This window comes from Mesoplodon densirostris, chromosome 2 (assembly GCF_025265405.1).
Source record: "Mesoplodon densirostris isolate mMesDen1 chromosome 2, mMesDen1 primary haplotype, whole genome shotgun sequence".
NCBI lineage: Eukaryota > Metazoa > Chordata > Mammalia > Artiodactyla > Ziphiidae > Mesoplodon > Mesoplodon densirostris.
In genome coordinates this window covers 144,319,284-144,344,238 of record NC_082662.1, presented here as the reverse complement: position 1 = coordinate 144,344,238, position 24,955 = coordinate 144,319,284, and the positions used below count along the sequence as shown (strand labels likewise).

At 48.7% G+C, this 24,955-nt stretch overlaps 1 protein-coding gene across 1 annotated transcript; it reads right to left on the bottom strand.

The window, feature by feature from the left end:
- Positions 1-2,929: 2,929 nt before the first annotated feature.
- On the bottom strand, positions 2,930-23,190 carry GOLT1A (golgi transport 1A). The gene is made up of 6 exons (XM_060078400.1): positions 23,132-23,190; positions 17,315-17,433; positions 6,839-6,930; positions 5,634-5,812; positions 3,644-3,707; positions 2,930-2,968 (listed from the first exon to the last, which is right to left on the bottom strand). Exons 1-6 carry the CDS (start codon positions 23,188-23,190, stop codon positions 2,930-2,932), a joined length of 552 nt encoding a protein of 183 aa, XP_059934383.1.
- Between the last annotated feature and the right edge of the window lie 1,765 nt (positions 23,191-24,955).

Genomic DNA, 24,955 nt, shown 5'->3' with positions numbered 1-24,955 from the left:
CATAGGGTTGCTTCCCCCAGGCCCTCCCCTGAGATCTAGCACAAGAAATTGAGTCGTAATCAGAATCCTCTCAAAATAACATGGTAAATGATAGGCTGGAGGCACGTGAGTACAGGGTGGGTGGGGAGGCCTGGGGGTGTGTCAGAGCCCATGGGAGCCTGATCTGGAGGGTCCAGGCAGGCTTTCTGCAGGGGGTGGCACCTGAGCTGAGTTTCTGAGCACTGAAGGCAGTCCCAGCAAGGGAGCTGGAGCTGGGTGTGGAAGGAAGTGCAGGCCCTCCAGCCTGCCAGGAGGGTGAAACTTTGCTGGAGAGAGAGTGAGTGATGAGGCTGGGGAAGGGGCCACCAGGGACTTCATCCCGGAGTGGTGTGTAGATTAGCATTTCAGATGGAGCATTCAGGCTGCTCTTCAGAAGCAGGAAGGTGAGTGAGGAAGGATGTAGAGGGCAGGCTGTGTGGTTAGAAGGTAGTGTTCCTTCTTCATGCTCCTCTCACCCGTATTGCATCCTCCCCATCCCATCATAGGTAGCACTTACCATGAGAACTTTGGTTTTCCCCCACTACCTGTCCCCAACACACACCTGCACCCCTCCCCCAACTCTTGGTTCACTGCCCAGCACAGTGGCTTTTAACACTTGTGGTAGAATTGAGTTGTTTGGAAAAGAACCATCAGCTTCCAAGGGACCAAGAGTGGCTGTCCTGCTGTGAGCATTTTTGTGGTCTCCCTGTCCCAGGGGTTTTGTCCCTAGAGAGTAACAGGAATTCCAGGCTTGGTTGGAAAGCTTTTTGGGGGGGAGCTCCCTTCTAGGGTGATCCCATCTCTTAGTGCCAGGGCTGGCAGGGTACACAGGGGCTCTTTGTTTAGGCCTGTGTTTGCCATCCACACATCAGGGAACTGCCCAGAGGAGTCCTATTGAGCCTCTGAGCCCCGGGAGTTCCCCATCTCCCTCCAAAAGCTTCTGTGGCCTCTCATCCCAGCCAGAGAGTTCATTCACTGTATTCATTCTTTCTACAGAAAAGAATCCCCAAGGTCCTGGTTTCATAAAGTGCAAGTCAAGGTTATTTACCCAGACATCCCAGAATAATCTGGCCAGCCGCGTAATCGGGGAAGATCGGCACCCCCTGGGCCTGCCTGGGACACCTCTGTCAGTCTTGGAACTGAATTCCTGCTACCAGCTTGGGAGCCTCCCTGGGTCCGGCCAGACCCCTCCCCTGGTGTGGGTGCTGCAGCGCACCTACCTTGCCTTGGCTCCGTCCTGAGGGGTCTCCGAGGTGGTGATACTGCTTGGCTGAGTGAACAGCTGGAGGGAGGGGAGATGGGCTCCTGGGCTCGCTGTCACCAGCTCCCTGGCCACGTCCCTTTTATAAAGCCCATGGTGACGTCTCCAGGCATAGGCCCACCTCTGCCTCCCCCTCCCTCCTCCTCAGACCCCCTCAGAGAGCACGGCGCTCCGAGCCGATGACGGCTGACTCCCGCCTCCCGGTTCTCATGACGGAAATCAGCCTTTTTCGGCCCCTCCAGACGCCTTCCAGGGCTGGCTTTCTGATTGCCACTCGTTCTTGCCAGCCTTCTCACCGCTTCTCCCCAGACCCACTCCAAGACCCATTCTGCCCCAAACAACATGGAAATGGACTGTTTGCGGGGGGGTGCGGAGTGTCAGCGTGCAATGTTCCCCCTCCAGACAAGTGAGCAGGATGCAGGGGAGGAAGGGGGAGGAGGTGGCACAGTCTGCCCCGGGGGCTCCTTGCTCCCCGTGTGCGCCCGGCTCCGGCAGCTCAGTTGGGGTCTCAGACCAGAAGGCAGCTCCTGGGCTGGGACTGCGTTGGGGGGATTGTCTCTTTTTTTCTTCCTTCCTTCCTCCCTTCTTTCCCCAAGCAATTCCTGAGCACGTGCTCAGCACAGGGTTTGGAGATGAACATGCTGAGGTCCGATGGGCGAGACAGGTATGTGAGCAGCTGGCTAGGAAAGCAGCACCTTTGCAGCTCTAGAAGGTGGGCGTACCTGGGAAGCACTAAGGGAACTTGGAAGAGTGCCTTCCAGCTGCAGTGTGTCCGGAGGTGCTGCTCCTGGAGCCCCACAGTCATGTCCTGTGGCACCTCGATCACACCTTTTTGGAATTGCTGTGAGCCTCGCTTTGAAGTGGGGCAGGTCTCCTTCCCTTTGCACCCTCAGCACCCGCTCCTTTGCTCCGTACAGACATAGGGGCCCCCACAGAGACTTACTAAATGTACGCCTTGCGGGCGACTCCTGTCTCTTTCTTGGGCCTGCAAGGATGCGCTTTACCCTTGAATGAAGTGCTTCCCAGGGCAGAGACTGGGGCCCTTGGAAGGTAGGGGCTATGTCTGTACCTCAGCACAGAGGGTACCTGGTGGGTGAGCTGTACAGACATCCACCTAATTAATGGTTGAGAAGCACTTCCTACCATGATGGGGATTAATCCCCATCACTTGTTTAATACCTCCTGCTAACAGGGGCTTGCAAACATATTATCTCACTCATTAGGACTAGTAAACACGAGGGTAAGAATGATAGGTCATGAGATAGGCCTGCTTCTAGCCATGTGTGCGGGCCTGCCCTGGGTCAGAGAATGGACTTAATGGGCTAGAGACACTGACTTTGAGTCTCAGGCACATTTACAGCTTGGGGATTTAATCTTTGCTTTTCCTCTGATAAATACAGGGTGGGGTGTGATCCCCGTTCCATCTCCATGGGACCTGGATCTCTGCTCCCAACGGTCCTGACAGCTTCTGGCGTTGACTTGGGGATTTGGGGTCAGTCACTCGGCTCCATCCTTCCTTCTGGACTTGGAGAGGTCCGGGTATGATGGGGAGGTGAGTCAGTGTGGGGTGGGGGCCTGAGGGGGTGGCCCCCATTTCCTTTCCAGCCCCCTCAACCAACGATCCAAGTTCAAGCAGCTTATCTCTGCTGTTCAGACCATTGAGCTGGTGCCTTGAAGCCTCCGGAACAGCTGTGGGAGCCAAGAATCATTACTCCAGACAAAGAGTGCGGAGTGGACTCAATATCTAGTTATTACGAAGCTGGCCTTGAGAGCTGGGAGCATTGCCAGGTGCAGATATGGAGAGGGGACAGCAGGAGTGTGTCCAGGGGGCGGGCATGTCAAGGTGCTGGCTTAGAGCCTCTCTGGGCTTCTCAGAGAGCTTGTATTCTATCCGGTGCTTCAGAGAAAGGGAGGGGCAGGGGCTAAGGACCACTGCCCCATGCCTGCCCCAAGGAGAGGACAGAATCTGCCACCTGCTTTTCCTGTTGTCACTGGCTGTCACACATCCTTTCTCTGCCTGGGGCCCAGACTCAGCCCTCTCTCCAGAAGTCTGGCACTTTCTGGCTGGGTCACCTAGACTCCCTAAGGCTCCGTTTCTTTGGCTGTAATAGGGAGCTACTGACAAACACCGTTCTCTACACCCACACCTTTGGCACGACTGCTCACACCCCTCATCTCATCTGCTGTTGTCAGACGGAGAAGGTACAGGGAGGGGAAGAGGAGCTGAGGCTGGCCCACCTGGGGAAAGGCCTTTGAGGGGAGATGGGGAAGTGTCCACTGCACCTGGGGCTGCTGTTTTACTAAGTCCGTGTGCTTCCCCCACCCCAAGGCACCGCCACCAAGCCACACGCATAATCCACTTACCATGCTCAGGAAGGGGATGTTGAAGGTATTGCCCAAGAAGCCAAAGGCGACAGAGAAAAAGCCCCTAGGAGTAGAGAGGTGGAGGGAGTGGTCAGTGATGGCCCCAGAGGGGAGGATGAGGGCAGCGATGCTGACGTCCCCCCTAAGCCTCCAGCTTTGGCTCCCAAGAGAATGGGCCCCTGGGCACTGGGGGCGGGCGTGCTTCTGCACCCTTGTTTTTTTGAGAGGCAGCCAAGTGGAGTAGTTAAGAATGAAGGCCCTGAGGTCAGACTCCCTGGGTTCAAAACTTGGCTCTACCACTCACTGGTGCTGTATAAACTTAGGCAAATTTCTTCACTTCTCTGAATCTATTTCCGGCTGTAAAATGGGGTTAATAATAATAGTATCTACGTCATAGGGCCTTACACGAAGAAATGCTAGGGAAATGTTTATTTTTATTATTGTTACTGTCTTCTCCTCCCTAGACTGGGTGTGTACTGCCTGCCGCATGTTTCCTGGGCTCCAGGCATGGATCGCCATTGGAGGCTGCCCTCACTTTATTCTCCCCTACGCCTCGGCGCCCCATTCTTACCACACACCCCCTGGCATGGATGGGTGATCCTTCAAAGGGCTTGGAGGCACGGAGGTTAGTGTGGGAAAGGGAGCAGAAATCTGAGTTGTGGCCTTTCCTTGGGCCTCAGGTCCCTGAGGTTCGCGTGGGTCTCTGAGGTCTCTTATAGCTCTGAGTTGTTTTGTTTTGTTTTGTTTTGTTTTTGCCCCTTCAGTGCTGCTGCAAGGTGTCTTTCTCAAGGTTTACTCTTGGTTAGAACTACTGAGTCTGCAGTGGCCCCACTCACACTTCCAAGCCCTCAATAGTAACTATTGTCAGAGTTAGTCTTCTTCACTAAATTGCAAGTTCCACGGGAAGTTTCTCCTCGTTTAGTGCCATATCCCCACACCTAGCCCTGTATTTGGCACGTAGTAGGTACTTTTTATATATCTGACTATTTGAATGAATGACTGTTTGAATGATGACATCGTTGAAACATAATGGATGGCAGAACACGTGTGAGAGAATTTCACTTCCTGCAACCACACTGCATGATGTCTCCGAAGTCTAGGGCATCGGGCCGATCAGGTGTTTTCAAGGCTGCACTGAGTAAGCTGATGGTTCCGATTAGCCTAGGGTTCCTGGTCCACAGCTCCTTCCCATGAGTCCATAAGCCATGATTCTTCTAGCCCACATCATCCCCATCCCCACCCCTGTTCTCTCCACAGTGCCCCAGAGATGGTCTTCCTCAGTATCCTTTTCTTTCTTCTCCTTAAGGACCCTTCAGTCTTCTCTGAGACCCTACCCACCCCTCAAGGCCTGTCTCAGGTCCTGCTTCCTCTGGGACACCTCCCCGGCCCTGATGGAGGCCACACACCTTCGGTGAGTTCCACCGTGTCTTTCATCAGGCCCAGGCTGACACTGGATGGGCCGAGGGATATGGGAACATGAGCCAGACACCTGGGTCAGGTTCAGATCCTTTGCATACTACTTGTGAGAGCTTGGGCAGGGGCAGCCTCTCTGAGCATTGGTTTCCTTATCTGCAAGTAGAGGACAATCCTACAATGGGTTGTGGAGATGACAAAATGAGAGGATGCTTGTGAGCATGCTTGGTGCATGTGAGGGGCTTAGTAGATTTTAGTTCACTGCCCTTCCTCTCTATCTGGATTGCCAGACTTGAGGGCAGTTCCTGTGTCTCCTCCCTGGGGACAGGCACAGTGATGGGTACACAGCAGGTACTCCATGTTTACTGATGGATGGGCTGATTCCTCCAACTTATCCTTCAGCCTACGGTTGGTGTCCACCTGATGCTCCTCCCTATTTTCAACCCTTCCGAGGCTCCCGTCTCTTGCAGGATAAAGTCCAGCTTCTGTATGCACTGCTGGTCACGCTGCCCAAACCTGATCTCAGCCGTTTAGAGGCCCTGGTGGGCCCGTCCAGGGGAAGGGGACCTGCACTCACTTGAAGAGGTTAAAGAAGCCATAGGTTTCCAGGAGCATGCCCAGGAGGGGCCAGCGCAGGAGCACAATGACCACACCCCCCAGGAAGAAGCTGGTCCCCTTGAGCTTGTGCCTCTGGAAGAAGAAGGAAAACGTCTTCCTCAGGCCGATGATGAGGGAGAGGCCGGTCAGGAACAGCAGCTGTGGGAGAGGGAGGGGGTGGGTGTGAGAACCAACACCCTGGCCGCCTCTGCTCCCTCGGGAGTCAGGGGCCAGGCCTGGAGCTGCACATCAGGCGTGCGGCAGGACTTGCTAACTCTTCAAGGAGGGATAATATTGGAGAGGGTGAGTAATTTGAACTGCTTAGGAACAGAAGTGCCCAGAGGCAGGGTGGACCCGGAGACCTTTGAAGGTCTCTAGCTTGTCACCCAATTCGACCCAATTTCTTGGATCCCAAGCACTTCTTCTTATATGACATCATTTCTCATCACACCTCCTAAGTAAGATGGGAAAGAGAGTGAGATTCTCTCCACTTTATGAAGGTGAAGGCTGAAGCCTAAGTAGGTTAGGCAGCCACACCCAGAGTCACATGGCAGTGTCAGGGCTCCTGCCTGTGGCAGCATTCTCCAGGCCCTCCACGCTATGGCCCTGTCACCACCTTCAGCTTGGCTCCCAACGATCCCTCAAGAGTGCCTGGCCTCCTGTTAAACTTAACTCTCTGGCTTTCTCCCAGCACGTCCCATGCTTTCCCTCCCCTTCTCCATACCTCTTCTCTTGTTGTTCCATCCACCTGGAAGTGCTTTATCCTCCCCACACTCATTTATTTTTCTAAATTGTTTTTCATCCTTCTCCCACAGGGCACGCTCTCTTTTCTCCAAGCACCTTGTTTCATATTAGATGTGTTCATCTTACAGTGACTTTACCACTGCCCCTGCCTTCCTCCCCAGTCGTGTATGTTGATGTGACATTCCTTTCCCTAGGTGGTGGGATTCTGACGGGCGTCTGATTCATCTTGGTACCCTCAGGGCCTTGCCCAGAGCTTGGCATGAGAATCCAGGTCCTTAGATTCTCTGTGCCCCGTAAGCCTCACCATCCATCCCCAGCCACCCCTTGCCTGCCTGGGCTTGGTGGTGCCCAGCGCCTGGATGGGCACGATCTGAATAAACTCAGGGCCGACCCTCCCGGCAACAGAGACCTCAGGTAGGGTCACAGGGCTTGGGGACTCACGTTTCCGAAGGCCAGGAGCACCGAATCAAAGTACAGGAGCATTCCAAAGAGGATAAAGAAGATGCCGAAGCCGGTGGTGCCCACACCAATCTCTGCAATGGGCAAGGAGGTTGTGGTGGGATGGGCTTCGGGGAGCAGCTTGGGATGCTGGAACATCACCCCATTGCCACTGGACAGGTGCCCTCTGGGGGGCGGGGGATGGCGTGGCTCCATTGCCATCCAGGAATCTTGGCTTCTGTGCTCTCAGGGAATGACAGGAGGGGAAGGGAAGGATGGGCACGAATCTATGTTTAGCACCTGGAAACTGCTGGTCAGTTCTATATACTCTGGCGTCCTGTCCTCACAACATCTCCATGAGGTAGCTAGTGATACTCTCACCACTTTCTATTTTCAGTTTCCTCTTGTCTTCAAATGCCACGTCATCTAGATCATTATCAGGCTTGGGTCTCTGGCTGAACACAACCCTCTGCCTACTCTGTTCCTGGCCTCTTGCTTTTGGGAGCCGCTTGATGCCCAACTCACACCAGGGCCGAAGGGTACCACTGAAAACTCACAGCCATATCCCCAAAGTGTCTCAGAACTGCCCAGCTGGCCTGCCCTATTTCTCAGGAGGCTTGCCCTCCTGAACAATTCTTTACAGTGTCTCCTTCCTTCTCTAAACCGCCCCGGCTCCCAGCCTTCTGATGACGACCTCTCACACTTGACTGGGAAAGAGAAGTCATTGACCAGAAATGTGCTCATCACCTCGGAGTCTACACCCCAGCCAGCACCGTGGCTGCCCTGCCACACACCCCTCGGAACCCTAACTTCAGCCACAGGTGGGCCCCAGCAGCAGCGTGTCTTTTGCTTTGTGTCTCCTCGTTCTTTGAACTACAGGAGTTGGCTCAGAGCCAGGGAGCCCGGCCCAGATACGCAGGCTATTTAGGATATGAAGTTCCCTTTCTCTTAAACCCCCTCCATCACACAGAATTGTTAATTTTACTTTATCTGTGTCACTCTGGTAGTCAACAAATGACAATTCATTGTGTTGCTTCATTTTTAAATGGAATCAAGTTGAAATTTTTATCTTAAATTACAATAAAATACAAGTAAAATTTATCATCTTAACCATTTTTAGGTATACAGTTCAGTGGTACTAAGTACATTCACCTTGTGCTATCACCACCACCCACATCCAGAACTCTTTTCATCTTGTAAAACTGAAACTCTGTACCCTATAAACAACTCCCCATTCCCCGCTCTCTCTGGCAACCACCATTCTACTTTCTATGGTTCTAACTAGTCTAGGTACCTCATATGATTGGAATCATACAGTACTTGTCTCTGTGTGACTGCCTTATTTCACTCAGCATAATGTCTTCAAGGTTTATCCATGTTGTAGCATGTGTCAGAATTTCCTTCCTTTTTAAGGCTGAATAATACTCCATTGTATGCATATACTACATTTTGTTTATCTAGTCATTTATACATGGACGTGGGTTTCTTCCACCTTTTGGCTATTGTAAATAATGCTACTGTGAGCACGGGTGAACAAATATCTCTCCGAGACTCTACTTTCACTTCTTTTGGGTATATACCCAGAAGTGGAATTGCTGGGTCATATGGTAATTCTATTTTCAAGTTTTTGAGAAACCACCATACTGCTTCCCACAGAAGTTACACCACTTTACATTCCCGGTAGTGGTGTACAAGGGGTTCCAACTTCTCTACATCCTCACCAACACTTGTTACTTTCTGGTTTTTTGCTTTATTTTGTTTTTGATAGCATCCATCCTAAGGGCTGTGAGGTGGTATCTCACTGAGGTTTTGATTTGCATTTCCTTGATGATTAGTGGTGTTGAGTATCTTTCATGTGCTTGTTGGTCATTTGTATACCTTCTTTGGAGAAGTGTCTATTCAAGTCCTTTGCCCATTTTTTTTTTTTTTTTTTTGCGGTATGCAGGCCTCTCACTGCTGTGGCCTCTCCTGCTGTGGAGCACAGGCTCCGGATGCGCAGGCTCAGTGGCCATGGCTCACGGGCCCAGCCGCTCCGTGGCATGTGGGATTTTCCCGGACCGGGGCACGAACCCGTGTCCCCTGCATCGGCAGGCGGACTCTCAACCACTGTGCCACCAGGGAAGCCCCTCCTTTGCCCATTTTTAAAACAGGTTGTTTGGGGGTTTTTGTTGTTCAGTTGTAGGAGTTCTTTGTATATTCTGTATAGTAACCCCTTATCAGATACAAGATTTGCCAATATTTTCTCCTATTCTTTAGGTTGCCTTTTCACTCTGTTGATTGTGTCCTTTGATGCACAGAAGTTTTAAATTTTCATATAGTCCAGTGTGTCTATTTTTTTTCTTTAGTTGCCTGTGCTTTTGTTTATTTATTTTTATTTATTTATTTTTTGTGGTAGAGGGCCTCTCACTGTTGTGGCCTCTCCCGTTTCAGAGCACAGGCTCCAGACGCACAGGCTCAGCAGCCATGGCTCACGGGCCTAGCCACTCCGCAGTTGCCTGTGCTTTTGGTATCACACCCAAGAAATAATGGTCAAATTCAGCATCATGGAGCTCTTCTCCTATGTTTTCTTCTAAGAGTTTGTTTTAGATCTTACTTAGAGCTAAAATGAACTTTGAGTTAATTTTTACATATGGTGTAAGGTATGGGTCCGATTTCATTCTTTTGCCTGTGAATATCCAGTTTTCTCAACATCGTTTGTTGAAAAGACTGTCTTTTCTCCATTGAACGGTCTTGGCAGCCTTGTTGAAAACCATGTGGCCATATATGCCAGGGTTTATTTCTGGGCTCTCTTTTATATTCCATTGGTCTCTATGTCTGTCTTTATGCCAGTCCCACACTGTTTTGATTACTGTAGTTTTGTAATAAGTTTTGCAATCAGGAAGTTTGAAACCTCCAACTTCGTTCTTTTTCAAGATTGGTTTGGCTATTCAAGATCCCTTGAGATTCCATGTTAATTTTAGGATGGATTTTTCTATTTCTGCAAAAAACGCCACTGGGATTTTGATAGATTATTGCATTGAATCTGTAGACTGCCTTCTGTAGTATTGACATCTTAACAATACTGTCTTCCAATCCATGAATATGGGTCTTTCTACCTATTTGTGTCTTTTAAAATTTCTTTCAGCAACATTTTGTAGTTTCCAGGGTACAAGCCTTTTGCCTCCTTAGTTAGGTTTATTCCTAAGTATTTTATTCTTTTTGATGCTATGGTAAATGGAACTGTGTTGCTTCCTTTTAAAAAATTACTGATGAGGTATAACTTTAAGTTTATATTGTATATACAGTTTTGCAACTTGCTTTATTTACTTAATATAGCTAAAATGCCTTATTTTCTTTTTGTTGTAAATTATATGGTGAATAGGGTTAGGGCAAGAGTGTCTTTTTAAACTACAACATGTATAACTTTATTTAAAATGGCTTAACTTTTACAAAGAAAACACAGGTAATTTTTTTTGTGTGTGTGTGGTATGCGGGCCTCTCACTGTTGTGGCCTCCCCCGTTGCAGAGCACAGGCTCCAGATGCGCAGGCTCAGCGGCCATGGCTCACGGGCCCAGCCACTCCACGGCATGTGGGATCTTCCTGGACAGGGGCACGAACCCGTGTCCCCTGCATCGGCAGGCAGACTCTCAACAACTGCGCCACCAGGGAAGCCCCAACACAGGTAATTTTTAAAGAGTAAAATTTTACTGGGCTTGTTAACTAACATCTTAGAATTGATCCTTACAATCTCTATGAAATTGGTATTATTGCCATGTTTCTACAGAGAGTTGTAAAAAGTTGTTAAAAGTCTGGTTGTTAAGAGGCAGAACTGTAAAAACAAAACAAACAAAAACAAAATTATGAAGATTAGGCTTACTGGCTAAGTTATATTTACAACTGAAAGAAAATGACACACAATCGTCTTTCAGGTAGGTAGTTAATCTTTCGTAATCTGTTACCATACAGATCTTAAGAGGATTAGGATCAGTTCCAGTATAGAAATAAGGCCAAAGGACTTCTTTAAAAGATCATTAAAAATACAGAGATGAGATTTATTGTTCAAATTATGGACTGAAACCTCGTTCAACTCATATTCTAGAAAAATGCCAGTCTAATTGGGTCTCCCTTTTGGCAGAGCTGGATTTGCTAGGAACCAGTACAACATCATTTCTCTCAGCATATCCCCCCCCACCCCCCCTGCTGCCCAGAATCCATCTGCTACTAATGGCGATTCCTCCTGTTTCTGACAAATCTCCGTAATCTATTCAAGTTTGTTTCCTATTTCCACCTCCTAGAATGCCTGCCTGAATTAAATCTCTTAGAACCCAAGACACTGGGTAGAGTACAACCCCCTTGGTCATTATGAAGATTGTGTTCTGTCTTTCCATGTTGCATGATTTTTCTACCCTCAGAGACAATAAGTTGAGGATCTAGAAGTACATCTATCTTGTCATGATAATTTTACACGGGCCAGGGTACTGTGGAGGAAGACCACAACCATATTTCTTTAATCTGAATGACAAAGGTATTTTAAGTTTTTATGCCTGTTATAAAAATCTCTTATTAGCTTACACTCACCATAAAAATAGGTCAGTTCTGACAATACACCCTTCCGGTCTATCTCCCTTAGTAGATATTTTTGTGTGGAAACATAACATGGGCATTTTATTGGGTTTTCATTTTGTTTTGTTAAAATATCCACATGCCCATCCTGTAAACACTTAAGTACAGCCTCTTACTCATTTTGTAGAAATAGCATACATTTCTCAAATTCATATTTCATGTCTTCTCTCCTATATTATACTTTTTTCTGCAACAATGATTTGCTGGCTTGTATGGTTATTACTTTTCCGACTTGTTCCACACTGCCCTTCAAGGGCTGGTGCATTTCCAGAATTTTTCTGCAATGGAGGCAGCCTTCTTTATGGGCCACAATTAGTGCTTCCAGCGTTCAGTGGAGAAACTGCACCGTGAACACAAAACCCCACAGAAAAGGGTCAGAAACTGTGTTTCTCACACACAAGCCTCAGACCTTGCTCTGCTTCTGACCTGTGGAGTAGCTGAGGGATTTCAGTCAAATTACCAGCCAGGGGCTGCTCCTGAAGTTCTTCTTGGGGCGGAAAGCATGGCAGAGAGGGTGGGGGGTGGGACACATCACCAGGAGTGACAGCAGTGTCTGCAGCCCACTGTCCCCAGGATGCAGACAGTTGGGGCGGCGCACCCCTTGCTGGAGGTCACCCAGTCTCCAGGCTCTGGGGCAGAGAACAGCTGGGAGACTGACGGCACTCTCCAGAGAGGCCTGGCTCTCCAGGGCGCCACCTGGTGAGAAGTGGGGCCCTCCCCAGACCGCAGGGGACAGCTGGGCTGATGGCTGCTCCGAAGTCCTGTTTAGACCCCGCCCTGTAGCACTAACTGAAGCCAGGTTCAATGTCTTTCTTGCTTCCAGAAAGCAGCTGCAGCTCCAAGGAAAGCAATATCCCCTGGAGCAGGCGGATGGGTCGCTCTGGTCTGAGGCTGTGCAAGGGAGCCTCAGACACCATTCACTTTCTCTCTCCCTCTCTCTCTTTTTTTATTTTTTTAATTTATGTATTTATTTATTTATTTGGCTGTGTTGGGTCTTCATTGCCGCTCACGGGCTTTCTCTAGTTGCGGCGAGCAGGGGCTACTCTTCGTTGCGGTGCACGGGCTTCTCATTGCCGTGGCTTCTCGTTGCAGAGCACAGGCTCTAGGCACGCAGGCTTCAGTAGTTGTGGCGCGCAGGCTCAGTAGTTGTGGCTTGTGGGCTTAGTTGCTCCACAGCATGTGGGATCTTCCCGGACCAGGGCTCAAACCTGTGTCCCCTGCATTGGCAGGCAGATTCTTATTTATTTATTTATTTATTTACTTACTTACTTACTTATTTTTGGCTGCATTGGGTCTTTGTTGCTGCGCACAGGCTTTCTCTAGTTGTAGCAAGTGGGGGCTACTCTTCGTTGTGGTGTGTGGGCTTCTCATTGTGGTGGCTTGTTGCAGAGCAGGGCTCTATGCATACAGGTTTTAGTAGTTGTGGCACACAGGCTCAGTAGTTGTGGCTTTCAGGCTCTAGAGTGCAGGCTCAGTATTTGTGGTGCACGGGCTTAGTTGCTCCGCGGCATGTAGGATCTTCTCCGAACATGGCTCAAACCCGCGTCTCCTGCGTTGGCAGGTGGATTCTTAACCACTGTGCTACCAGGGAAGCCCGGCAGGTGGATTCTTAACCACCACCAGGGAAGTCCCTCTCCCTCTTTTTTTAAAATCAATATCAAATGGACATAAAAGTTGCAAGTACAGTACAAATAATTTTTTTCCTGAACCATTTGAAAGCAGTTGCCACCGGCTATCTCATCGCCCCTGAATACTTGGCTGTGGTTTCCTTTATTCTCCTATACAGCCAGGACACAATGTCAAAGTCAGGAGATTAACACCGATACATTACTACCATCCAACCCCCAGACCCCATTCAGGTTTCATCAGTTGTCCCAGTCATATCATTCGCAGCAAGAAGATCCAGTTCAGAATCACATGTGGCATGTGGTTGCCATGCCTCTTCAGCCTGTTTTATCTGAAACAGTTCCTCAGTCTCTCCTTGACATGACCTTGACCCTTATGAAGATTTGGGCCAGTTATCCTGTAGCTGTCCCTCTGTTTGGGTTTGTCTGATGTTTCCTCGTGACTAGATTCAGGTTATGCAGAGATATCAACAAGAGGTGATGCTGTGTTCTTCTCACTGCGTCTATTAGGTGATGCACAGTTCCAATCGGACCTGTTACTGAATGACGTTTCTTTAAGTACTTCATCAAGGCGGAGTCTGCAGGTCCCTCCACCATAAAGTTACTCTCCAGTTTCCACCCCAACGCTTCCAGGATGCCCCCCTCCCCCTGGCCTGGCACCAGGCAAACCCCAGTGTGAACCCACCAGCCCGGCGAGGGCCCTGACACCCGCCCTGGGCACTGCCCCCCTGCTACCTCGTGGCTTTAGGACTGAATTGTTCAGGAAGAGGAAGGTGGCAAAGGGGAAGAGAAAGAGCCTTGTTTCTCTTTTCAAAATTAACAACAGTGATTAATAGTAATAATTGTTAACACTAATGAACACATGGTGCCAGGCAGTCTAAGCACTTTATGTGCATTAACTCGTTTAATTTTCATAACTGCCTATGAGGTAGGTATGCTTTAGCCCCATTTCACAAACAGAACGGAAACACTGAGAGGTCTTAACCTGTGCCCAGGGGTGCACAGCCAGCAGCTGGCAGAACCAGGGTGTGAACCCAGTAGACTGGCTCTAGGAAAACTGCCTTTAACCAACCCTGTCCGGTCCACTTCTGCCTCCACCCCCTCTACAGAGAGGCTCTTGCTTGGGCCTCCCATGACATCCATGTTCCCACATCCAAAGGAGAGGGGTCGGTCGTCATCTGTCAGCAGTTGGCCACTCCCTTCTTGAAATATCCTGTGGTGGGTTCCGTGACACCATATTCTTGATTTCTTCCTGCTGTTCTGGCCACTCTTTCCCAGGCTTCTTCACCAGCTCCCACTTCTTCCTCTTCTCTTGGGGTTTGAATTGCTCAGGGCTTCAGCTCCAGCTCATTTCTCTTCTCATTCTAGTTTCACACGAATTTACACATCTTTAAGTATCTCTTGTGTGCTGACAATGTTGATATTTATCTTTCTAGTCCATGCCTCCTTTGAGCTTCCAAACTCCCATCCAGCTGCTTACTTGGCATATCTGCATGTTTTTCTCTCTCCAAGGCATCTTGAACTCAACAGGTCCAAACTGAGCTATTGATTTTCCTTCCTTAAAGCTGCACCTGGCACAGTTTTCCCCAAATGAACGAAATGTCATCTCCACCCACTCAGCAGCTCGAGGCAGAAGCCCAAGAGCCATCACTGAGTCTCCCTCACTGTTCCTACCACCCCTCCTCCATTCAATCCACAGCTAAGTTTTATTGCTTCTTCCTCCTAAATGTATCTTGAAAGCTGTCCATTTCTCTCCACTCTTACCACTTAATTCTAAGCCATCATTATCTCTTTCCTGGACTCCTGCAACATCCCCCAGTTAGTCTCCTGCTTCATTCCTGCCACCCTCTTATCCCTTCTCCACACAGCAGTCAGGGGCCTTGGAAAACATGTAATCCGCTCATAGTAGCACAGCGTACAATCCGTCATGGCTTCCCACTGGCTTAGAATGCAACAGAGTCCTCCCACCCATGCCTTGGCTTACAGGCCCTTCATGATGGGGCCTAGACTTGCTTGTCCAACTTCATCTTCTGCCCTTGCCTGCCATACTCCAAACACATCATTGTTTTCATGACAAGCCTTCCTGCCTCGGGGCCTTTGTACATGCGGTTTCTCCCCACTTGCTATCTGCCCAACACACACTCCTTCAGGTCTCAACGCAAATGTCGGTTTCTCAGGGAAACCTGGTCCACTATGTGTTCCCGACTTAATCTGGTTCCCTCATATTTTTTCTCTTCGTAGGACTTACTTAGCACATTCTTCATAGAACGTAGCACATTTTGGTTTACTGTTGGCTTGCCCCTGGGCTCACGCCTCAGCCCTCTTCTATTTTTTCCCCTAAGTCAGTGTTTCTCAACTTGGGGTGGAGGGGGAGGCTGATGGGTAAGTTGGCAATTTTGTTCCCCTGGGGACATTTGGTAACATAAGAAGACATTTTGATGGTCACAGGTGGGAGTGAGAGTGTGCTACTGGCATCTAGTGGGTAGAGGCCAGGGATGCTGCTAAAATCCTACAGTGGACAGGACAGACCCCCCTCCCCCCACAACAAAGAACTACCCTGCCCCCAAATGTCAGTAGTGGGGAGGCTGAGAAGCTGTGCCCAGGCGATCTCATGGTTTTACATACCATCCGTATGCTGGCAACTCCCAGATTTCTCTCCATTGCAGACTAATATACCTGACTACCTACTTGACATGGAACTCGACATATCTAAAACCCAACTCCTGCCTTCCCCCCTACTCAACCCTTCTAATTGCTCAGGCTGAAAATATTGGAGGCATTCTTGAATTCTTTCTCTCACAACCCACATCCAGTCCATCAGCAAATCCTTTCAGCCATTTCCTCAGCGCAGATCCAGCACTGACTACTCCCCACCAGTTTGCCGCTACCACCCTGGTCTCCTCCACTGTCTCTCACCTCTGAACTGGTCTCCTCCATCACCTCTCACCTCTGAACTGGTCTCCTCCATCACCTCTCACCTCTGAACTGGTCTCCTTCACCATCTCTTGCCTCAAAACTGGTCTCTCTGTTGCTGACCCCACCCTTCCACAGTCTGTCTGTTCTCAATCCAACACCCAGAGTGATCTTTTAAAAATATAAGCAGATCATATCACTCCTCTGCACAAAACCTTCTAATGGTTTCCCATCTTATGGAGATAAAACCAAAATTCTTACACAGCCTGGCCTCTGAGTGACCTCCCTGACTATCCTCCTACTGCTCTCCCCTCTCCTCACTTTGTTCCACCCACACCAGCCTCCTTGTTTTTCAAACACACCAAAGTATGCTAATGCCTCAGGGCCTTTGCACTGGCGGTCCCCTCTTCCTAGAACATTTCCCCCCCTCCCGCCAGACAGCTGCGTGGCTTTGCTCCCTCACTTCCTATGGGTCTCTGTATAAAAGTACCTTCCCAGGTAAACTTAGTGACCACTCTATACAAAACAGTCACCCCTCCTACCCCACACTCCCAAGCCTCTTTACCCTGTTTTATTTTTGTCCAGAGGGAGGTATCACCATCTGACATACTACATACTAATTACCTGTTTCCTCATTCTGGAACATAAGCAGGGAATATGTCTGTTCCATTCACTGTTGCATACCCTGTGCCCAGAACAGTGCTTGGTGCATAAAGGAGACAAATTTGTTCAGTGAATGAATGAATATTATCTCCAGTTCACAGATAAGACACTGGCTTTAAGTAACTCACCCAAATGAAACTTACAGAGCCACAGTTTTCACCACTTCTCCTGGACCTTGGGACTATCTCCCTGCCCTCTTCCCTGAATAAAGGGGAAAGATATTTAGGAGTGAGGACAGAGTAATTTGGGGGGGGGGGATTTGAGTTTAGTTTCTGATAAGAAGGAGCCAGGGCCACAGGATACCCTAAGAGTTTGTGGGGGAAAGATGTCTCAATAGGCAGAGGCCTTCTAGGTCCACCCTTGTAGTATCCCATGTTTAAGAATCCTGAATGGGGAAGGGACCAGCCTGAGTGGTGAACTTGGCAGTTCCTCCAGGCACCAGCCTCTGGCTACCTGGGGGCCCTGGGCAACCCCCCACCCCCTGGAAGGCAGGGAACCACACCCCGCCCTGGCCCTGCTGCCTGAAGGATGCCAACAGGGCAGCTCCCAGCCACTAGCTCCAGAGGTCGCCTTGCAGGTTCCCCAGAGAAAGATCCCGGCTGGGAGGGGCTGCATCTTCACCCACCCTAGCCGGTCCAGCCAGCCCCCTCGACAGCACCGGCCCCTCGCACTCACTCTGCCATTCGGTGATGGAGGTCATGCTGCGGGCTGCCTGGGGGACCTTCCGGGTGGAAGCTGGCAAGGGGTGAGGAGCCCAGAGGACCGAACTTGTACATGCCCAAGAGAAGCTGACCCTTGGTAAGTTGTGAAAGGAGCCTCTGGTAAATCATTAACCACACACACACACACACACACACACACACACACACACACACACACACAACCTCTGCCAGAAGTCTCCCTCTGGGTTCTTCCCAGAGGGCACTGCTCCCACCCACGTGCTCCGCCCACTGGGGGAGGCCACTCCCATCTGGCCCCTGTATTCCCCACCACCCCATGCCCTGAGGCTGAGTTCAGCTGTTTCCATCTCTTTTGCAATATTTTGACTCTTTATGGAAGAATTGGGATTTAGGAGTACCTGGATTCCTTACTGGCTTGGTGGAAGGTGTGGGAAGAGTTGGGATCTGTTTCTCTCTGGAAAAGTACTAAATTCATCTTGTAAGTCGTTTGCTCGCTTTGTGCCAGTACCCACGCTAGACGCTAGGGGCGATAAACAACTGAGTAAAACCTGTTGCCGGCAGCCTTAGGAGAGCGCCAGATTCGGTTGAGTCTAGGGCAAGAATGTCCCAAGGGAGTTAGACACGGAGGGCTTCGATCTCCTTTCCTCCAGCAGTGTCCAACTTTGGACTGTGAAGTTGAGCTAGGGAAAATGAAAGCTGAATTTAGGCTTAGGGTAGGGCTGGACAACGATTCAGGAAGCCTGGTTCTAATCCACCACCAGTTGTGTAGATGTGGCTGCATCCTTTCCACCCTCTGTGGGCCTGAAAAAAAGAGAGGCTGGACAGTTCCTAACATCCTTTCTCTCATTGTAGAGCAGTGGTTCTCAATCCCATTAGAGTCAGAATTCCCTCTGTAATGTCCCCTCTATCCTGCAGTGCAATTCATAGATGATATGACCAGTCTACATACATCATTAAAGAAAAAACCCTCGAAGCTAATTATAATAAAGAAGAAAAAAATCATAATAAAACATAATGTCTCTCAGTATATAAGTGTTCAGGCAAGACTTAACAGAAGACATAAGTAGGCAGATTGCTTGCACCTACTTGTAATAAGTTTGAACTTAATTAAGAGAAATAGACCACCATTATATACCACCACCCCTCCAAAAAACCCAAATAACCCCTCTCTCCATAAAAGAAAATGAAAGAACAGTAGGGAGTGAATACGAGAATAAAAACTAATGTTAGCTAAGTAAAAACAGACCAGAGGTCCTTGCATATAAAAAAAGAGGGAAATAAACTTCACTGAAGTAGAGATAACATAGCGAAGCAAGTTATAGATGGCAAGGTGGAGACATTGAGGAAACACCATGTGAATGCAAACAAACTGAGTTTGAGGGAGTTCCCTGGTGGTCTAGTGGTTAGGATTCAGGGCTTTCACAGCCATGGCCCGGATTCAATCCCTGGTCAGGGAACTGAGATCCCACCAGCCATGCTGCACAGCCAAAAAACCAACCAACCAACCAAAAACTGCATTTGTTGTGTGTGTTGTTTAAATAGCTCCCCATGTTACCACGTGGGATGGGGTAGTGGCGACATGTCACAGATACATAGATCTGTGTTTTGAAACGCCATGACGTGTTGAGGCAAAATTCAGTCTGTGGGACCTTAAAAGGCCTTGGAGATCATATATTTCCAATAGGCAATGGGGAAGAGAGGATGGATTGGAAAGAGAAGTGGCGATATAAGCCGTTTAGAGAAATTGAATGTGGACCCCTGGGACTGTGTCAGAGAAAAATAGAAAAACAACAGGCAATTCCCCAAAACATTTCCACATATAATTGTTACAACATAGGTGTTCGTCTTTGGGCTGTAAAAAAACTTTAAAAATATAAAGGAGGCAATAATATGAAATAATTTCTAAAAACATTTCTTGAGGAGATCCAAGGAGACCCCTTGCATTTCAAGTATCTTTGCTCTAATGATGTTTGGTTCTCTCAGAGCTCCTCTGTTAACTGTTTTCAGTCAGCCTCTTTGCTTATTCAGTAAGACCCTACTGCACTGGAACCAAATATACAGTAGTTGCAATGTTAGAATACATTGTGTAAACAATGCGCGGAGTAGATTATTCAACAATTTTGAGACAATGTCTTTATTCCACTTAAGAGCCTTCTCCATAATAACCATCTCCTAACTTACTGAGTTATTCATAGAACTTACTTAAAAAAAAACTTAGCTTATAAAAACTTGTTAGGACTATTATGAATTCCAGTATGACTGACATACTGGTAGTGGGTTTAGTGCATTTTTACATTTTAAAGTCGTGCAGGACAGAAAGCAATTATTTATTTTGGAAACCTGCCCTGTGTATTGCAGCCACTAAATGCCAGTAAGAGTTTTGCCCCCTTAGCCCTGAGACAACTTAAGCTCCCCTGAAAATTTCCAAAATCACCCCTAGGGGGCAGTATCATCCCCATTGAAACTGGTAGGTTAAGAGCTCAGGCTATAAAATCAGAGCGCCCTGGGCTTCATCCTAGCTCCATGAGACAGATATTTTATTCACCCTTTCTGTGCCTCAGTTCCTTTGATAAAAATAGTACCTATCAGGTAAAGATATAATGAGAATTAGTGAGTAAACGCATGTGAAGTGCATAGAACCAGGTGCCTGGTTCATAGTAAATAACGAGCCATTGTTCTTATTATTCTAGTATAGTTATAATAATTACTGTGTTATTAATATTACTATTATTTGTACACTGTTAAATGCTGTGAGAGACTTCTGATCTCCTCTCAATTGTGGTTTTAAACTGCTCCAATAGGAGTATAAAATAGCAGCTAACAGTACCTCCCCTAACAATGGAGCCCACCTGTAAACTCAGAACTGAACCTTCCTGAAGCTGGGCCCTCTTCACCTGATTCTCAGACTACAGCACTGGGCACCAGAGTTGGGCCCCAAGGGGTTTGTCTATAGCCCATCTTCCTGGAGAGGGGCCCCCTTCATGGGGGCAACCCCAGGGGGGAGGACGTAGGCCCTGGAAAGCCTGTCCTGATCAACGTGGGGAAGGGCTGGGATAGTGCAGCTACTCCCTGGGGCTGGAGGAATGGAAGTGGGCAGGGGGAGGACACCTCAGATGGCTGACAACAGGGCCCCTGCTGACGTCCTCCAGCGAAGGCTATGGAGCCAGCAAAGGGGAGACCTTGGGAAACATTTTCCCTCTTCCCTCATCATATCCCTAAAGGCAGCCAAGGGGCCAACACAGTGTCACCACCCTCTCCTCTCATTTGTAAATGAATTTGAGTTTTCAAAGGGTTTTTCATCCATTTTTTCACTTGACTTTCTTGAGAGCTCCATAAGATGGCAGTTAATATCCCCATTTCACAGATGAGGAAACTGAGACTCAAGAATTTTAGTGACTTGTCCAAATCTTCACGCAGCTAGCAAGGAGCGGGGCCAGGAGTTGAGCACGGCATCTCCTTTCCTCCATCAATCTCAGCAATGGGGTGAGCCAGTTCTGCACTGGAGGCTTAGAGATAAGGGGGCATGTGGCATGACCCCCATTCCCTGTCAGCAGCAGGGTCTGAAGCCTGGCTGCCGCCTGACCCTAGCCTGCTTCTCTTCAAGAATACATACACGACCACACAGTTACAGAGCACCACCCCTTAAAGGCATTCTGCTGGTTGCTTTTTCATTTATAGTTCCTGACTACTGCTCCCTTTGGCAACCCCAGCCTGGCTTGATTGAAGGGCTGATCCGGGCCAGAAGGTGGAGCGGCCAGGGACCTGTGAGCATCATGCTTGGAAAGAAGCGCCCAGCAGTGCCCTGTGTTCTCACATTCCACCTCCTCTCCAAGTCAATGGCTTTGGCCTAGAGGGGAAGCTGCAGACAGAGAGGCAGGTCCTGGAAACTGACAATTTCTCCAGTATACCTCCTCCAGCTCTAAAGGTCTGTCTTGAGCCTGTATCTGGTCCCAATTCTCCCTGCTTCACAAAGGACGTCAAGGTTTATAGCTCTCCCGGGGATGTTACAAAATCCAAAATCCAGTCATTTTTACTTATTTTTAAAACTATAGATAGATAGATAGAGGATAGATACAAAATACCTACTCCACTAGCCTTTTAGGAATGAGAAGAGGTGTCCAGAATTCAAAATCAGCCATTAGAACCAGACTGAGGCTAATCAAGAATTACAAGAAGCTTGCCTTCCTACATCCTCTTTCTTGAACCATTAATGCCTCCTCCTCTCCCCAGACATCCTGCAGAAGCCCAGGGAAGCCTGCCGCTGTCCTGGGCTCACATTCTCTCTCCACCCCCCGCCCCATAGAATTCACAGGGCTTCTTGACTCTCACTCCTCACAACCATTTCACATTGAGCAGCTCTGGTAAAGTCCTTCACACTGAGTGTCAATAAGGGATAACCACTGAGTACCTGCCAAGAGAAATGACCCCAAAACACTGAGGCTAGATGAAAAGAATTTGGGCCACCTTTCTGATACTACCCCCCCCACCCCCACCTTCAGTGGAAGCTTCCAGGGCCTGAAGAATCTGATATTTCCATTGTATAGGACCTTGGGACAAACCTTGATCTGGGATCACCTGGATCAAAAAGATGACAGTGGTGTTGACAACAAACCATCATTACCTAGTTCATGGGGAGGTGGCACGCTTCTGAGAACTCCAGGATCCCTGCCTGGGGAGGCTGAGATGTACAGCCCAAGGTATGGGGGGAATGGGTGGTGCATATGCTCTGAACCCAGTTCTTTTAGGGAAGGATGGCCCCAGATACCCCTCCCCTTTTCTGCCAAGCACGTAAACACTCATGGACCCCCCAAGGCCAGCCACGGGCAGACACGGACACGGAGTGCCAGAGACACACCACTTGTACAAACCATTTATTCCCTGCATTGGGTTTATACAAACTTGCAAGATACGAATGCAGAACTCACTGGGTGCTTCAGTACCTATATCTAAAAAGAATGCTGCTGAGAGGGAAGCAAGCTTTCGCCTGTCAGTCAGGATGGCCCCTCCCTGGGGAGGGGCTCATCGGCTAGAAAGACGCTAAGGGGCTGGTATGGCTGTTTGGTCCCCTGACAGAGATGCCCTCTGTTTATCTAACCTTAACTCTTCTTCTAAGGTCACTTTTATACTAAATGAAGACACTGAGTCATAAATTTCCTTGTATGGTTTATTGTCTAATGCTAGCAAATCAAATTGGCCCCAATATGTGCATAAATAGATATATGTGTATATATATATATGTATATTTCATATTTTCCTTAGTTTTAAGAGCTGCCAGGTTGTCGGGGGGTACCTAAAGGGAAAGGATTTAATTCTGTCTTGCTATAGTCAGCCCTGCTCCAAGAGGATCCCTCTCACCAAGGAAGGCGAGCAAGTGCGCACAGCTTGCAACCTCAGAAAAACTCTAAAGTGACGGTGTTAGTATTTGATTACAGCTTCTTGGTTATTGATGAGGGAGGTAATGTGCTAATTGGGAAGACCCTAGATTAGTAACCAGGGCTGTCACCAGGTCGGTTACTTCACCCTGGGCCTCCATCTAGGCCCCCTTCATTCATAGCAAGCTGCTTTAGGCTGGGAATAGGGTGCCAGCAAATGTCAAAGTGGGAAGCCAGGCTTCAAATGCTGGCCAGGAGCTCTGTGCTAGATTCCAAAACCCTTGATTCCAGATCTGGACAAAAGACATCCATTCTGCCCAAATTCTTGCAAGGCGAGAGCCCCTTGCCCACTTCAACGGTCGATAAGCGGTTTGGAAGGCTGAGCTGGCTTAGTTCAGGGCCCCAGCAGCAAGAAAGTCCTTGGCAAGCCTGAGATGTACCTTGTCCGTGGGACCCTCTGGGCTGACTTCACAGTCTGGATGCCAGACTGGGGTACCATCCCCTTAACAATGGCCCCCAGATGAAAGGTCACAGAGGGAGACAGATGCCATAGATGTCACCCAGACCAGTGAGGGATCAAGTGAAAAGGAGTGTGAGAAGTCCAAGGAACTTGAATGTGTCTGCCCCGAAGGACCCGTGATGCCAAACCATTTCCTTTGGCCGTTGCACCATATCCTAGGTCCATCAAAGAATAGACTGACATTCTCAGTGCTGTTTGGCGTAGGCTGCCCTTTCCAGCGGGGTGATAAAGGAGGTGGTCCAGGAGCGCATCTGGGGGGGGGTGTGCCTGCAAGGCTGTACTTTTGTGCACACAACTGTAAACATTTCCTCAAAGAGGGTTCACACCCAATAACCCTAGAGGGTCATCAAAAGTTGACAGTGTAATCAAATCCTTAGACCAGGACTTGCAAGAGAATGTCCTGCCCTGGCAAGATCCTCTCCGGGTGAGCTCTGGGGACCAGCCCTTTGCAGACTGGGGAATGGGAGGAAGAAAGCTGCCGAGGAGGAGGGAAGGGTGGAGGGTTGGACCTACAGGCAGCTGTCCCAGTCTCCTCATATCATTTGCCAATTCCATTCAGACATTGCACATTTTGAAAATAGATTTGCTTTTATAACAAAAGCGTAAAATAGATCTGTCTTAAAATAAGTCTTTCCTCTCCCCTTCTTTGGATTAAAAGGCATGGGGTATGGCCGCAGTATGCTAGGAATGATGTGGAAAGTAAAGGAGAGAAAATGGGCCTGGGCAGGAGTTCTAGTAAAGGATCAGACATCCAAACAAATATATATATATATATATATATATATTACATATACGTCTATAATATGTATAATCTTCATAAAACATATATTAAGGCATGTAAAGCAACATAAAGAGCCAGCTTTATGAAATAAGAGGTGAGAGAGAGGTGGGAGAGGGGCAGACATTAATCCTTGGTATTTTACATGTATTTCTAAAAATATCACTTAAAAAAAAAAAGCAGACACAGACAAAGAAAGGGGAAGGCATGGAAGGCCCCGAAAAATCTGTTTCTTATGGATGGATAAGGTGTGGGAGAAGATGGAGAAGGGAGAGACGGTTACCTGGGAGCCAATCCCACCTGCCAGTCTGTGTGGGGGGGGGGAAGGGACAGGTTTGGGGTGCTTGAGCTGTGCTGAAGATGGCAACTGCAGCCAAGGGTCAAGTTCACAAAACCTGCTAGAAGTGAAGGTAAGTGGAATCCCGTCTGTAAACCCTCAGAAGCATGAGAATATCCTAAGCACCTAGAACAGTGCCTGGTACATAAAAGGTGCTCAATAAATATTTGTTGAGTGAATTGTTAACTTTACTTGCATATGAACCATAACTGTCCCAGCCATGAAGGAGTGGAGAGGAATTGTTGGAAGATGAAGTAATCATTCCTGGGGCCGCTGGAGGTCAGACTGAAGTCTCTGGGCAGCAACTCTGGCAAAGAGAAGGCCTAGGGGCCAAGGTTTTTCAGCTTCACTCTCTCTCCTCCATCCTCTCTGGCTACATTCATCTGAAGGTGGGTGGAGCATAGGGAGAATGGGCTTGGCTTCTGTCTCTCCACTACTGGCTCCCTGGGTAGGTGGGTTGTGAGTGAGCCAAGCTAGAAGGGAGACCTTCCATACAGCCTCAACCTGTCCTCATCTGGGATGCCTGGAATGCCTGGGATGCAGGGTAGGGCCCCAGAATCTGGCCGACCAGATTAAGGCCACATTCCCTCTTTCCAGGGCACATGCTCAGCTGGCCCACAGCACATTTC

Coding starts and splice junctions, on each gene's coding strand:
- GOLT1A (XM_060078400.1), bottom strand. CDS start 23,190: ATGGTACCCCAGTCTGGCATCCAGACTGTGAAGTCAGCCCAGAGGGTC. Junction 3,708..5,633: donor GGCTTCTTTAACCTCTTCAA/GTGAGTGCAGGT, acceptor CTCTACTCCTAG/GGGCTTTTTCTCTGTCGCCT. Junction 2,969..3,643: donor ACATCCCCTTCCTGAGCATG/GTAAGTGGATTA, acceptor TGGCTCCCACAG/CTGTTCCGGAGGCTTCAAGG.